Source organism: Ursus americanus, chromosome 30, assembly GCF_024610735.1.
Source record: "Ursus americanus isolate L20-20 chromosome 30, mUrsAme1.1.p, whole genome shotgun sequence".
Lineage (NCBI taxonomy): Eukaryota > Metazoa > Chordata > Mammalia > Carnivora > Ursidae > Ursus > Ursus americanus.
The window spans coordinates 15,573,488-15,587,676 of record NC_142156.1 but is presented as its reverse complement, the minus strand read 5'-3'; the positions used below and the strand labels follow the sequence as shown (position 1 = coordinate 15,587,676).

The following is a 14,189-nucleotide window of genomic DNA, read 5'->3' as shown; positions in this document are numbered from 1 at the left end:
GAGGGTCTCGGACGGAAAGTGGAAGTTGGTGCCTTTGGTCTGAACCTCCGCAGGGTAGGATGGGGACTGCTGCTGACCGATGACAGACACCTGCCACGGCTGGTGTCCGTGTTGTGCTCCACCTTCCGTCTGCTTGCTCCGAGGCTGCTGAAGGGATAGGTCTCCAGAGGCGTGCTTACGGGGTTGCGTTCTTATTTTGCTTTTTAAAAGATACATCAAGAGTGGGGCGTTGTCCAGGCAGGAGGTCTATGAGAGTGTGTGTGTGTGTGTGTGTGTGTGTGTGTGTGTGTGTGTTCACTTCACCCAACAATGGGCCTCAGCCATTTGAAGTGAGGGATATGGGTAATAAGGGTAAATGCTTAAAAGCAAAACTCCTCTCAGCCTTTTTCTGCCATAGCACTTACTGCCAGATAACATGGTTTATATTGTACATAATTAGTTTGACTGTTGTATATCTCTCCCTATTAGATTGTAAGATTGCTGAGGGTAGAGATTTTTTTGCCCATCTTGTTCACTAGTGGATTCTCAGAGTACATAATAGGGGTGCAGTAAAATATTTGTTGAACGAGTGAGTGAACATGGCAGGCCATGCTGCCCCAAATTTCTTTAGACATCCCCTGTGGCCAAGAGGGTCCCAATTCCCAGGGGAGGCACTCTGATTGGCTGGCTTATGGCAGGGGCTCTCTCTCATCGGGTCAGCTGTGGCCAGGGGTGCCAGCCGTGTTGTACAAACATGGGCTCGTTTGGGGGTAAAGTTTCGGAGGTCACTGTGGGCTGAGCGGATTCCACCTTGAGCCTTCTAGGACAGGATAGATGGGTTCCCTGCCTTGTCCTCCATGTCTTATCATATCGCCCCAGCTAGCTTGTGGATATGGTGGGATAGCACGGTGGTTAATTCCTGGGGCCCAGAGTCAGAGACACCTGGGTTCAAATTCCAGCTCTCCCACGTCCCTTCTGTGTGACCTTAGGTAAGCCCCTTTAACCTCTCTGTGCCTCAGTTTCCTCAACTGTAAAATGGGGACAACGTTAGCACCTAATTCTTGGTGAGTGTTTAATTAGGGTGCAAAGGGTTATCGTAGTGCCTGGCACAGAGCACAGCTAGATAAATGGTGGCAATCCTTTAAAGATGACTTTGCTGAGGAAGCTCGGTTTTTGACGCTGTCCAAGGCCTCCGTTCTAGAGTTATGCCCTGAGACTCCTATTTGGCAAGCACTGGAATTCCAGCAGCCCTGGCTTCCCTAAAGGGAATTTGAGAGGCTTCCAGGGAGACCGGGTCCAAGCCCTTGATGACAGAGTGTCCCTTTGCTGAAACAGTGTGCTTTCTGCCAGAGTGGAGGAGGCCAGTCCCGCGGGATTCTGGCCATGGCTCTTCCCCTGCACTGTTCCAGCAGCCAGTGCTTGCTGGTAGCATTGCCAGAGGCAAACCCAATGTGATTTGTGTCTTACGATCTCAAACCTGCCCTCATTCCTGTTCTCTCCGTGCTTCCCTGGGAAGGGATCAGAATGGAGTCAGGTGAAAGCAAGATGACACATCGGATACGAAGCAAGGTGGAAAACAGGGTGCCATCGGGGCTCCCACTTCAGAACCCAGGACTCTCAGTCAATGAGCCTTTGGGGCCTCAGTCCCCCTCCCCCATCTAATGAGGCGGGTCAGGCTGATTCTCAGCATCCTTCCTGTTCAGACGCTAGAGTAGTTAGGTGTGTCTGATGGAGGACCCCATACCAGGCTGTTGGCTGGCCTGCTCGGAACTAATAAGCTCCTTCGAACTGTTAAAATTCCAGATGTATCTGAGAACGCTTCTGGGTTCACACCAGCTCTGACATTGAATCTTCTTTCCTATTAACTGAGGGAAGGCCATCTGGGAGCAGTGTGAGATCATCATTAATAAACATCATGAAAGATCGTCATCATACTAGGTACCATTTATTGAGCACTTACTATGTGCCAGGCACTGAATCTAAAACTTTCTATAGATTAACTCGTTAACTGCTCTCAACCTTGTCAAGTTGGTGCTATTATCGTCCTCCTTTTGCAGGTGAGGAAACAAACTCAAAGAGGTGATTGGCCTAAGGTCACTTGCCCAAGGTCACATAGAGCCAAGATAGACATTCCTGTCTGGCTGACCTTCAGAATTTTGCTTTTAATTCTTCGGTGTTTTTCCTGAAGGCCTGCCCCCAAATTCTTAGACTCTGAAAAACATGGAAATTTTAAAAGCTCAGGTGTGGAGGGGGACACTGTGGGACTGGAAGCTGGAGCCCCCTGGGTGCTGGTCAAGTGGTTTCTTCCGGTTCTTGTTCACCTATTTGTACTTCCAAAGCTGCCAGTACCGCATGCGCCCGTGGCTCTGGGAGATGCAGCGAAGAATCGCCCTCAGGCCTCCAGGAGGCTCTCCCTCCCTGGGGCACTTTGGCTAGAGCTAGCCACCCCAGGGATCCCCAGGCAAGCGGCAGACAAGAGCTGCTTCTCTCCCTGAAGGCTCTTTGCTTCTGCCCTGGGGTTGGGGGCAGGGGGGGGGGGGCGTCTAAACCTTGCTTCCTCACTCAGCCCAAACCCAGCTCTGCTCTCTTCAGCATCCCCGGAGAGAGAGATGATGGCCAGCAGGGAAACTCATTAAACAGCCTCCTTTTGCCCCCACATTCCTTACTGAGGTGCTAAGTGGGATAGCGGAGTTTATTTTTCATGCCCTGACTGCTCTCTGCAGGAAAAGAAATGAATTCAGGGGGATTGCTTGAGTCATCTATTGCTTTATAACAACCACCCAAAAACTTAGTGACTCAAAGCAACAGCAGTTATGACTTTTCATGATCCTGTGGGTTAAGAACTCGGACAGGGCTCTGCTGGGTGGGTTTTCTGCTCCACGTGGCATGGGCTGGCGTCACTCACTCTGCTGCATTCAGCTGGTGGCTGGGCTGCACAGCAAGGGCCACGAAAGCTCTGCTCCCACGTCTGTGCTTCAGTGCTCTGTGGCCCACCCTCTCCATGGGATCTCTCCTTTTCCAGTAAGCTGGCCCGAGCTTTACATGGCAGCCAGATCCCAAGAGACCCAAGATGGAAGTTGCCAGGATTCTTAGCAGCTGGATCTGGAACTGGTAGGGCATCACCCCTTCGTGTACTCTTTCAGAGGGGAAATAGGTCCCTTCTTATGGAAGAATGACTTAGGCCCCCCGGGAAGGATGGCATTCGTGGCGGCCATCTTTGGAGACGCTACCACCTTAAGCAAAAAGGCGAGTTTAAATATAAGGATGGGGAGGTATCTCAAGGGACCCAGGAACACAACCTGGCCTCAGGAAAGTTCCTCTTCGCATCCGACATGTTAGAAAATACACCCATGCCTGGTTTTTACAGCTCTTCTTAGTCCTAATTCCAGATTCCTGGGGAAGGAAGTCCAGTTGGGCCGGCTCACCCTGAGCACCCAGCTCTCATCCAGTCAGCTGTGGCCGGGGGCGCCAGGCCACACCAGCGTGGCTGCCAAGTGTGAGAAGGACCTTTGTGAGTTGGACAGACACCCGTAGCATGTCCACTGGACTTTTGAGCGTATTAACTCTGCAGTTTAACATTTGCCTAGGAAAAGCTGTTTGTGGCTTTTGTTTTGTTCTTACCCATCCTTATATTCCTTTCTGTCCAGAGCCTCTCAAAGGCGTTGGCTCACATATCCCGCCTGTGCCGAGAGACAGGCAGCCGGGTGGCTTCCATTTGAGGTCATTTTCCCTAAACAGATGGGCCCCAAAAAGTAATTAGGATTTGTCATTAACCTTGGTGTCCAGATGCTGTGATGGGGGAGGAAGACAGAGAGACACAGGGAGACCTGTTGTTGACGGAATCTGTTGGATTCTGTCACCTCCCCATTCAGGACCATCATTCCCTGTATTTTTGGCACAGAATTTTTCCAAAATGTGGACAGAGGGAGAAGTGAGTAATACGACCCATAACTTTGCTACATTGCATTAGGTAGACATCTGTCCTATGGTTGACACGCTGACAGTAAGCCAGATCATACTCTCCTCTTTCAAAGGAAGACCACCCCCAGCTGTCTTTTTTTTTTTTTTTTTTTTTTGACCTGGAGTCCTCTAAGTGTTCTGTAGGACACTATTGTTCAATAGGATTCAGGGGTTTGGAGGCATTTGTGCTTGTGTCTGTGTGTGTTTTTGAGCAGAGATATTAATAGATTTCATCAGACGGTGGCAGGAGGACTCTGAACCCTCCTGTGTTAAGAATCACTGACTAGTAGTACGTGTGTCCCCAGGGATTGGATCAACGGTTTCTTTTTTTTTTTTTTTAAAGATTTTTATTTATTTATTTGACAGAGAGAGAGACAGCCAGTGAGAGAGGGAACACAAGCAGGGGGAGTGGGAGAGGAAGAAGCAGGCTCCTAGCAGAGGAGCCTGATGTGGGGCTCGATCCTGTAACGCCAGAATCACGCCCTGAGCCAAAGGCAGACGCTTAACCGCTGTGCCACCCAGGCGCCCCTGGATCAACGGTTTCTAATGTCCTCTCACATTAATACTTCATGTAACCTGCTTGTACGAGATGAACATGGCAGTCTTCTTAATTCCTTAAGTAGTGCAGTGTCCGGCGTGAAACAGAGAACAAATGAATACATGTTGGAGGGCTGGTTCATGCTGAATGAATCCTAAACCCTAAGCCTCTCGTTGAATCACTTTGACCTCACTGCATCTTGGGCCTTATCTGTAAAATGGGGAATTGGACCATGGGGTCTTCAAGTTCCTCCAGCCTGGGGTTTTTAGCCTTCATACTACATGCATTTGGGGACAGATCATTCTTTGTGGTGTGTACTGTCCTGTGCATTGTAGGAGTTTTTTTTTTTAGCAGCGTTCCTGGCCTCCGCCGAGCAGATGCCTCTAGTAACCCCCCACCCAGCCAGGACAACCCCAGATGTCTCCAGCCATTGCCGCATGCTCCCTGCTGAGAACCACCCTCTAGCCCTTTTGTCAGGTGGTTCACTAAAAGAAGAAGAAACAGACTTGAGATTGTTCCTGGTACCACACTCAACTTCTAGGGAAATAAAACAGCTCACTCTTACGAAGCTCTTCTTGCCAGCACTGTGCTCGAAGATTTATGTAGATTCCTTTATGTAATTTTCATAACAACCCTATGCATGAGGCCACGTTATTATCATTCCCATTTTACAGATGAGGAAACTGAGGCACAGCGAAGTTAAGCAACTTGCCCAGGGTTGCAAAGTTAATAAGCAATGCAACTGGGATTATGACCCCAGGCAGTCTGGCTCCAGGGCTAGAATCTTACTCTGCTGTTCTGTAGAAAAGCAAGTATTTATTGCTAAGCACTGTGTTAGGGAATTCCAAATAGGCTATATCTCCTTTCATTTCCTTAATGTCCTCATTGAGAGACAGACTGTTGTCCCTGCCATACAGCTGAGGAGATCGAAGCTCAGTGAGGTTCAGACACTTGCCCAGAGACACACAGCCTTTACGTGGCCAAACCAGACTTTTGAACTTGAATCTGTCTTTCCACTGGATCCCGTTGCCTTCTGAGGGTACAGGGAAGGAAGGCAATTGACAAATGAGTTGAGGGATTTAGGGAAGTCAAGAATTTACAGGGTGTCTTGGATCTTCACTCAGGCTAACTGGTTCTGTCTCACACACTTCTTCCTTCAGTGAGACAGTTCGTGTCTCGCCACCGCAAGGACCTTTGTCCCCCACCCAGGCCAGGCTGGGGGAGGGGTTGGAAAGAACCATAAGCACTACAGCGAAACAAAGACTTCATTCTTCTACAGCGGGCAACACACATCTGGGCAGCTAGATGTAGCCTCCAGTGCCCTCTCTGCCCCTCTCAGGCTCTGTGTGCCTCAGTTCCCCTTCTGTAAAATGGGAGTGAATGATGGAGCTGCTCTCACAGGTGGTAGACGGCCTAAGGAAAACAATGCATGTGGGGCCTGGGTGGCGCAGTCTGTTGGGTGTCCGACTCTTGGTTTTGGCTTGGGTCGTGATCTTGGGGTCGTGGGATCGAGCCCCACGTCCGGCTCTGCACTTGGTGAGGAGTCTGCTTAGGACTTTCCCTCTCCCTCTGCCCCCCTCAAATACATAAATAAATCTTCAAACAAAAAAAAAAAGGAAGAAAAAGAAAACAATGCATATGGAGTACTTAGCATAGCACCTGGTAACCATGACTATTACTGGGTTTATAATGACCCAGCACCTTGCCTGGCATTGACTAACGGCCTTAACTCCACTGAACCCTCCAGCAGTCTTTCTCTCTTGGCTCCCTTGCCTCCAGCTCTGAGCCGAGGTGACCCCCTCCCCGAAGAGCTGAGGCCTGGGCAGGAATCCCATTCACCAATCCATCAAGGACAGAAATTAGGATCTGCAGCTCCCCAGGTGTCGACGGCAATAAACAACAGTGAGAATTAATGAGTCTGAAATGCTCGCATCCCACATGCCAGCTGAGTGGCTTCGTAATAGAGTGGCTCAGTCATTTAAGGACAGGCTTCTGAGAGACCTTGGCCGTGGAGAGCTCAGGCCAGCCTTCGTCAAAGCAGCCATGTCCCCGTTCACAGCAGATGATCTGATACTGACTTGAGAAAACGCCAAGTTTAATAAACTTAACGGTATTATCCCCCCCCCCCCACTGGGCAGTTAGGGTGAGGGGAAAAGCAGCACGATCTGGAATTGATGGTGTGTGTGTGTGAGAGAGAGAGACAAAACAGAGGGAGAGACAGAGACAACATGACATCCACTGTCCCACTTTGCACCATTTTTATGAATCCTGTGTCATCACAACCCACCACTGCTCTAAAGGCCGCCGCTCCAGCCCCATCCCGTCAGTGGTGCAGCCCCGGCTCTTTGCCATGTCCCTCACCGACTGAGGAATCTCCCGCAAAGCCATCAGGCCTCCCAGGTGGGGCGCCGGGGCTCTGCAGCATGCCACATGAAGCCCGCTTCCCGGCGCAATTGTACATCCATTAGCCTTCTCCCCAGCATTCATCGAGACGCTACAGCAATACACCGTCGAAAGCCCAGAAGCGGTTGCCTGAGTGTTTCTAGGCCAGTTTGCACTTTCTGAGGGAGCCCAAGCTGTAGGAACAGGCAGTGACTGTCCTCGACTTGGTTTCTGTCCTTGTCTGCAGAAGGCAACCGAATGGGGCTAGGCTTTCTGCGGGCCGTGCGTGTGAAGGTGCGTTCCGCGTGTAGGTATGATTGTGCATGGGTGTGAGAGCGTGCACGGGTGTGCTCACAGGTGCGCGTGGACCTGTGCCTCTAGGGGCATGCCCGTGGACGTAGATGTTCACCTGTGTGGCTGCGTGCCATCTGTGTCCATTTCTAGTCATTGCAGCTCCTTCAAAGGCTTTTCAAAAGACGGATTTCATGGGCAGATTATAGCATCCTGATAGAAAAAGTGTGAGAACCAGGAGTTATAAAAGCCACAGATTTCCAGAAGAAATAATTAGCAGCAATCATTACTGAGTAGTTATTATGCTCTGGGCATCTTACAATCACTCTAATTTTTACAACAACCCTGGGAGGTAAGGACTTTGTTTTCTCTAGTTTACAGAGGAAAACAGAGGCTCAGAAAGGTTAAGTAACTTTCTTGGGGTCCCAGAGCTAGGAAGCGGCAGAGCCAAATATGGACGCAGGCAAGCTCACCCCAGAATTGGCACCCCAACCCTTGCATGAGTGCGTGTTTCTAAATTCTGAAAGTGTGTGCATGCCTGTGTGTGCGTGTACCTGTGTGGACAGAGTCTGCCTTTTCCTGGGTTGAGCATGAGTATCCTGGAGAAGGTGATTGGGATCCAGCAGGGTCCAAAGTTTGGCTTGTCTGACATCCACAGCGAGGCTGAGAGATATCGCCCAAACCTTGCTCTGGAGAGGAGGGTGGAAGTCTGATTCAGACGTGAATCAGGTGGAAATAGGACCTGGGTGGCAGATGGAGCAGGAATGTGGGTGTGGTATGCAGAATAATGACCCCCTATCCGCCCGCCAAGATGTCCATATCTTAATCCCTGGAAACCTATGAATCTGTTACCTTTCATGGCAAAAGGAACTTTGCAGTTGGGATTAAGTTAAGACTTTTAAAATGGGGTGATTATCCGGTGGACCCAATGTAATCACATGGGTCCCCATAGGAGGGAGGCAGGAGGGTCAGAGTCCCAGCAAGACTAGAAAATGCTACGCTGCTGGCTTTGAAGATGGAGGCAGGGTCGTGAGCCAAGGACCATAGGCAGCTTCTAGAAACTGGGAAAGGCAAGGGAACAGATTTCCCCCCAGAGCCTCCAGAAAGAATACAGCCCTCCCAGCACCTTGACTTGAGCCTGGTGAAACCTGTGTCAGACATCTGGTCTCCAGAACTCTCCAGGTCATAAATACATGTGGTTTTAAGCCGGTAAGGTTGTAGTGATTTGCTATAGCACCAATAGGAAACTAATACCCGGAGCCTGCTCCCGGGCAGTGGGATTTCAAGGCCCTCCTGCTAGTGTACTCTTAGCAGTGCTGAGTCAGACCCACTGGGGACAGTCTTCTAGTGTCCAGAGACCCAGTCCAGCCCCACATGTAGACAAAGTCTGGGGACTTACCTGCCTCATTCTGCCTGGACCCACTGCAGCATCTGAAACTCTCGCTGCTCTGAGCGTCTCAAGGGCTCCATTCTTATGTCCACATGTTGTCTCAAAACGGGGGGCGTTGAGTCTCCTCTACCTTAAGCCTCTTAATGCTCTCCCATCAAGACCCAACATGGAGCAGGCCCTGCCCACCCCTCCAGCCTCATCTCTCTCCATCCAGCCCACCAGCCATGCTGAGCATGCCTCAGGGCCTTTGCACGTACTGTTCCCTCTTCTTCCAAGTGCTTTCCCTCACCCTCTTTGCTGGGTCAGCTCCTCTTTATCCTTGGGTCTCAACTTGATGGGCGCTTCCTCGGAGGCCCCTTCGTGGTGGTTCTGTCCCTCTCTTCTGCATTCTCCTGGCCGTCCATACTTGTCCCTCAGAGAACTTACTGTAAGCGTGATGATGATGATCTGTGTGACGAATTCAGTAATGCCCGAACCCTCTCTACAATGCCAGCTCCACGCAGGCAGGGACTCACCTATTTGGCTTACTGTTGTTGGATCCTCATCGTCTGCTTGGCCCATGGCAAGTGCTCCCTAAATATTTGAATGAATGAGTAGCCCATCTGCATCCATTTGGATAGCAAGGTCAGACCTAGTTGGGAATCCACTCCCCGCCGCCTCCAGGGGTTGTCCTCTGGGAGCCAGAGGAGGAGATGTACCCTTTCTGGTGCCTCTGGGAGCATCCTAGGAAATGGGAGACGTCGCGGAGTAAACAGCAGCACCCCTGAAGCGCCCAGCCTGGTGATGGATGTGTTTCCTGGATGCGAGGCCTGAGTGGTAGTCATAAAGTTAATCAGGCATGTAAAGACATAACTAGAGAGTTACAGGCAGGTACGGTGTCCAGCTAATTGGGCTCTTAATGTGGAGGCATTAGGCAAACAAACGAGGCTGCTGATGCAGAGAGGGCCTTATCTTAGGCATGGAGAGACCTTCTGTTTCAAAACACAGACAGACATACAGATACATATAGAGAGAGTCGGGGAGAGAGGGAGAGAGGGAGAGGTACGCCAGTCATGTACTTCCTATTTACAGTAAAGCAATGTGTGGGGCATGTGGGTGGCTCTGTTGGTTAAGTGTCTGCCTTGGGCTCAGGTCATGATTCCAGGGTCCTGGGATCAAGCCCCTCATCGGGCTCCCTGCTCAGTGAGGAGTCTGCTTCTCCCCGTCCCTCTGCTGCTCCCCCTGCTTGTGCACATACTCTCTCTCTCCCTAATAAGTAGATAAAATCTTGAAAGCAAGAAAGAAAAGCAATGTGAAACTGAAGGGGAAAAAAAAACCCACCAGGGGAAGTCTTGGTGTTTCAGCCTCAGGATCTGAGACTCCCGACTGCTGCCCGTGGGAGGAAGCTCGCTGCACCTCACCCAACCCTCACGGTGAAGTCTGGGAGCCGGGGGGGGGGGGGCTCCCAGAGAACAGAGGCTTTTCAAGGTCGCTGCCTGGAGAGAAGGTGGGATTCACACCCACGTCTTTTAACCCTGCCTTACCTGTTCTCCATCTTCCAATTGCACTTTCTCTTCTAATATAAAGGCAACCCATGCTCATTGTGGGAGGCTAAGGAAGCATAGGGAAGGCCAGCTAATCGGGTGCTTGAGGAGGGAGGGGACAGAGGCATTAAAGAAGGAAATTTTTTTAAAAAACAAGGAAATAAATGTTACTTATAAACCCACCACCCAGTAATTCTCACCGTGAATATTTGGGTGTGTTTCTTTTTTCTCTTCTCTTCTCCTCTCCTCTCCTCTCCTCTCCTCTCCTCTCCTCTCCTCTCCTCTCCTCTCCTCCCCTCCCCTCCCCTCCCCTCCCCTCCCTTCCCCACCCTTTCCCTTCCCTTCCCTTCCCTTCCCTTCCCTTCCCTTCCCTCCCCTCCCCTCCCCTCCCCTCCCCTCCCCTCCCCACCCTTTCCCTTCCATTCCCTCCCCTCCCCTTCCCTCCCCTTCCCTTTTCTTTTTTCCAGTGCACACCATGAAGCAATTCAGATGAACATGTTCCAAACTCCAATCACACCCCGACTACAATTCTACATCCTGGGGTTTTTTGGGGGGCGGGGGGGAGGGGTCTTTTTCTCCCCTTAACACAACAAGGAGAGCATTTTCTATGGTTTGCCCTACCGCCCCACCCACTTCCCTCCTTCAGCGCTTCCCAGAGTGTGGCCAGGAATTCACCAGCATCAGGATCATTCAGGGAGCCTCTCTGAGACTCAGATTCCCAGGCCCCGCCGCGATCCCACGGAATCATTATCTGCATGCTGAACACTCCCCAGGTGATCTAGAGGCACCGTGAATTTCGAGAACATCCCCCCCCCCCATGCAGTGGCTCCCCACAGGGCTGCACACTGTAATACTCTCACTGGGCTTCCGCAGACCCCCAGCTGACAAGGTGGAGAGTCAGGGCTCTGTGCCTGTGCCTCTATTCTTTTCAAATGCTCCCTGGGCGATTGACATGCATGGAGGGTTCCAGGCATCCTTCAGGATGCATATAGGGTGCTCCTGCCAAGACTGGTAAGAACAAACATTCTTTCTGGGGTAGAGAAACCGAAATGTGTTATCACCAGGATAAAGACCCATCTGTGACCCACGGTCTTCCATGACATAGTTTTGACTTAGGTTCCTGCAAAGTTTCATTCCTAAGTTTATGACCTTTGGCTATGGCAGCTGTCCGTGTTGAGGTCCTAGCACCGGGGGCTGCAGAGAGGATGTCCGCATGAGTGGGCTGCAGGAAAGATCTTGGAGCAGCGAGGAAAGGTGTGCTCTTCCCAGCCCATGTGCTTCTCTCCTTATTGGTCTCTGCTGAATTCACAAGTAACAAGGGTCCCCGAGCTGAGACATCTGAATAATGATCTTAAATCTGTTGTTTTTCCGTGCCATTTGCTGTACTGATAGGAGCTAATGAGACACTCTCCGTACAAGGCCTGTTAATGGGCCCTTTCCGCATTTAGGAGTGAATGGTGCAGGGAACAGGCATCTGGGTGGAGGCTTAGAGTGTGGGTTTCCCAAGCGGTGAGTGAATCCGTGGCTTTGATTTTCTAAGAGGAGACAGGAAAGCCTCTAAATCTCCTGAGCAGAGTGCACTGTAGTTTAGAATTGGGTCATCTGGCCTGGGCTGTCTTCCGGAGGCTTGACCTGAGGCGGGAAGCCAGGAGGGTTTCATGGAAAGCAAAGATGATTTACTGACCCAGACAACTAGATGCTCGCCCTCGCTGAGCAGCCCCAGGCCAGCCTCTCACCCTCTCTGTGCTTTCGGACCTGCCCTGCTAGAGTGAGAAGAACAAAATCTAACCATTTCCTGGCTAGGGCAGTGGATGAAGGAAGAAACTGTAAAAGAGGAAAGTGTGTACAAGAAAAATGTCACCATGCATTTACCATCTCCCGCCTCCCATCAGCTCTCCTCATTGTCTCATAATATTTTATAATTCTATGGCATTGAAATGCATCCTGAAGCTTACCTGTTCTGGACAACTTCAGGCCGTTTCTTTACACTGTGGCTTTCCAAAGGAAATCTAATTCAACAGCCTAAACAAACAGAAGTGGTAAATGCAGACGTGCTGTGGATGAAGTAGGGTTTTCTGGACCTTCAGAATCACCCCACCCCACCACTACAGTGGCTCTAAGGAACCCTTGAGTGCCATAAAGCACAGTTTGACAACCACAGATTCAGCTTAACACCTTCTGTTTTACAGATGAGGAAACTGAAGCCCAGAGAGGCAAAATCCAGAGCCAAACTGCAGATACCTTCACCCCACATTGGAGGCTTTTCAGGGAAACAAAATGATGGGGCAGCTGTTGGGTGTCTTGTCCCAAGCTCAGGGAAGTGAGAGGCAGAGGGACAGCACCAGCCGGGGTAACTGGGATTGTGGAACTTGGTGCTTACCGATGACCGAGGGTCTCCCTTGGTGTGGGGACTGCAGGGGGGTCGAGCTGAGTGGAAATCAGACGTTCCAGACGATCCCCATGGCTCTGCCTAGCACAGAGCAGCAGGGTGGAAGTACAGTTAAGAACAGGGACTCAGGACAGACTGTGCCTGGGTCCGGATCCCAGCTTTCTCCACCTCCCTGCTGTGTGACTTGAGTAAATCACTTAACCTCTCTGTGCCTCAGTTTCCCCCTTGGAAAACGGGAACAAGAATAGTCCAATAGTCCTCAGCGTATTGTGCTGCTGGAAGCACTCATTAAGAAGATCCAGGGGAAGTGGTTAGCTCTGCGCCTGACACATAGTAAGTGCTCAGTAAACACCAGTGACTGTTACTCTAGGTGTTCTGAGACCAAGGACTGGGGCTTGCACCTGGTGACTGCCCCCACCCATCATCCTATAAAAACAGTTTCTAGGGAGAACACAGGGAGGGAGAGGGAGGGAAGAGGAGGAGGAGGAGGATGAAGGGGAGGGCCACCTCTGGCCCTGCGCATCCTGCCTCCAGAAGCAGCTTTGTCCAATCTGGGTCACAGCGGGGGTCTGGAGCCTGCTGGCTGCTCTTGGCTCTCCCGGGGACAGAGCAGCTTTCTGGTGAATGAAGCACAAAGGGAGAAGCTGCTATTTATAACGTTGCAAGTCAGAGCACTTTGAAGGGATGGCAGGAGTGAGGAGGGCCTGTAGGGAGAGTCCGCATCAGGTGGCTACCAGGCAGGGCTGCCAGGGACCTTCTAGAGCCTGTGATACCAAAATTGCCTCCCAGCGGCTCTCATACCCACGGTGCGCACAGCTGGAACCCGGCCCACAGAAGGGGGGGGGGCAGGGTGTGGCTCCATCCCAAGGATGGGAGCAGGTGTGCTAGGGATGGGGTGGAGAAGAGCCAAGATGCAAAGCAGCTGCAAGTCAAGTTCACGATGCCAGGGAAGACATCCAAGTGAGGAGGTCCGGTGACAATTAGACAAACAGAGCTGGAGCTCAGAAGGCAGTTTCCCTGAAGGAGGTGACATGAGATAGAAAGTCCAGACAGGGTGCTTAGTCCGCGGTCCATGGAGGAGGTGGGAGATATGGGACATGGGTCTGCAGTGGTCTGAAAATGTATCAGAATTTCATCTACGCTTGCCTTTTTCTGGGGAAGGGTCCAGCAGTCATCATCAGATACTCAGGAGCCCGCAGCTCAGAGCAGGGTAAGACCATCAGCCTGACACCATGGGAGATGCTGGTGGTCCCTGGGCCTGGAAGGCCCGCATGACTCTGTCTCTGCTTCCAGGCGCCTGGTGGACCGTCTGGAGAACATGCGGAAGAACGTGGCCGGGGACGGGGTGAGCCGATGCATTCTGTGTGGAGAACAACTGGGGATGCTGGGCTCTGCCTGTGCGGTGTGTGAGGACTGTAAGAAGGTACCGTCACCCTCTCTTCCCTGCTTCCCTGCTCATCTCATGCACAGGGCTAGGCCTGGGCTTGAGCCAGCCTTGGGGGGACCCAGGGTCTTGGGGATGGAGCTTGGATCCTGAAGGGTAGTTGCCAGCGTAGGATTCCTTTGGGAGTGCTCCCATGCCCAACTATCTTTTAGGCCACCCTGATTCTGGTTCCTGTCCTGGAAGATGCTCTGACTCTTCTGTCCCCTTGGAGCTCAGCTCCAACTAGGGGGAACTTGGGAGGCTGAGGTAGGACTTGAGCTATGGTTGAGCCTGCAAGCACTCTGCTTGTGGCT

General features: G+C 51.5%; 1 protein-coding gene across 1 annotated transcript in view; it reads left to right on the top strand.

Moving 5' to 3' along the window:
* The window catches only part of RPH3A (rabphilin 3A), a 199,171-nt gene that overhangs the window by 145,742 nt on the left and 39,240 nt on the right, over positions 1–14,189 (top strand). Inside the window, exon 7 of the mRNA XM_087857336.1 lies at positions 13,746–13,875. Coding sequence (XP_087713462.1) covers positions 13,746–13,875 — 130 coding nt within the window. The remainder of the gene's footprint in view (positions 1–13,745; positions 13,876–14,189) is intronic.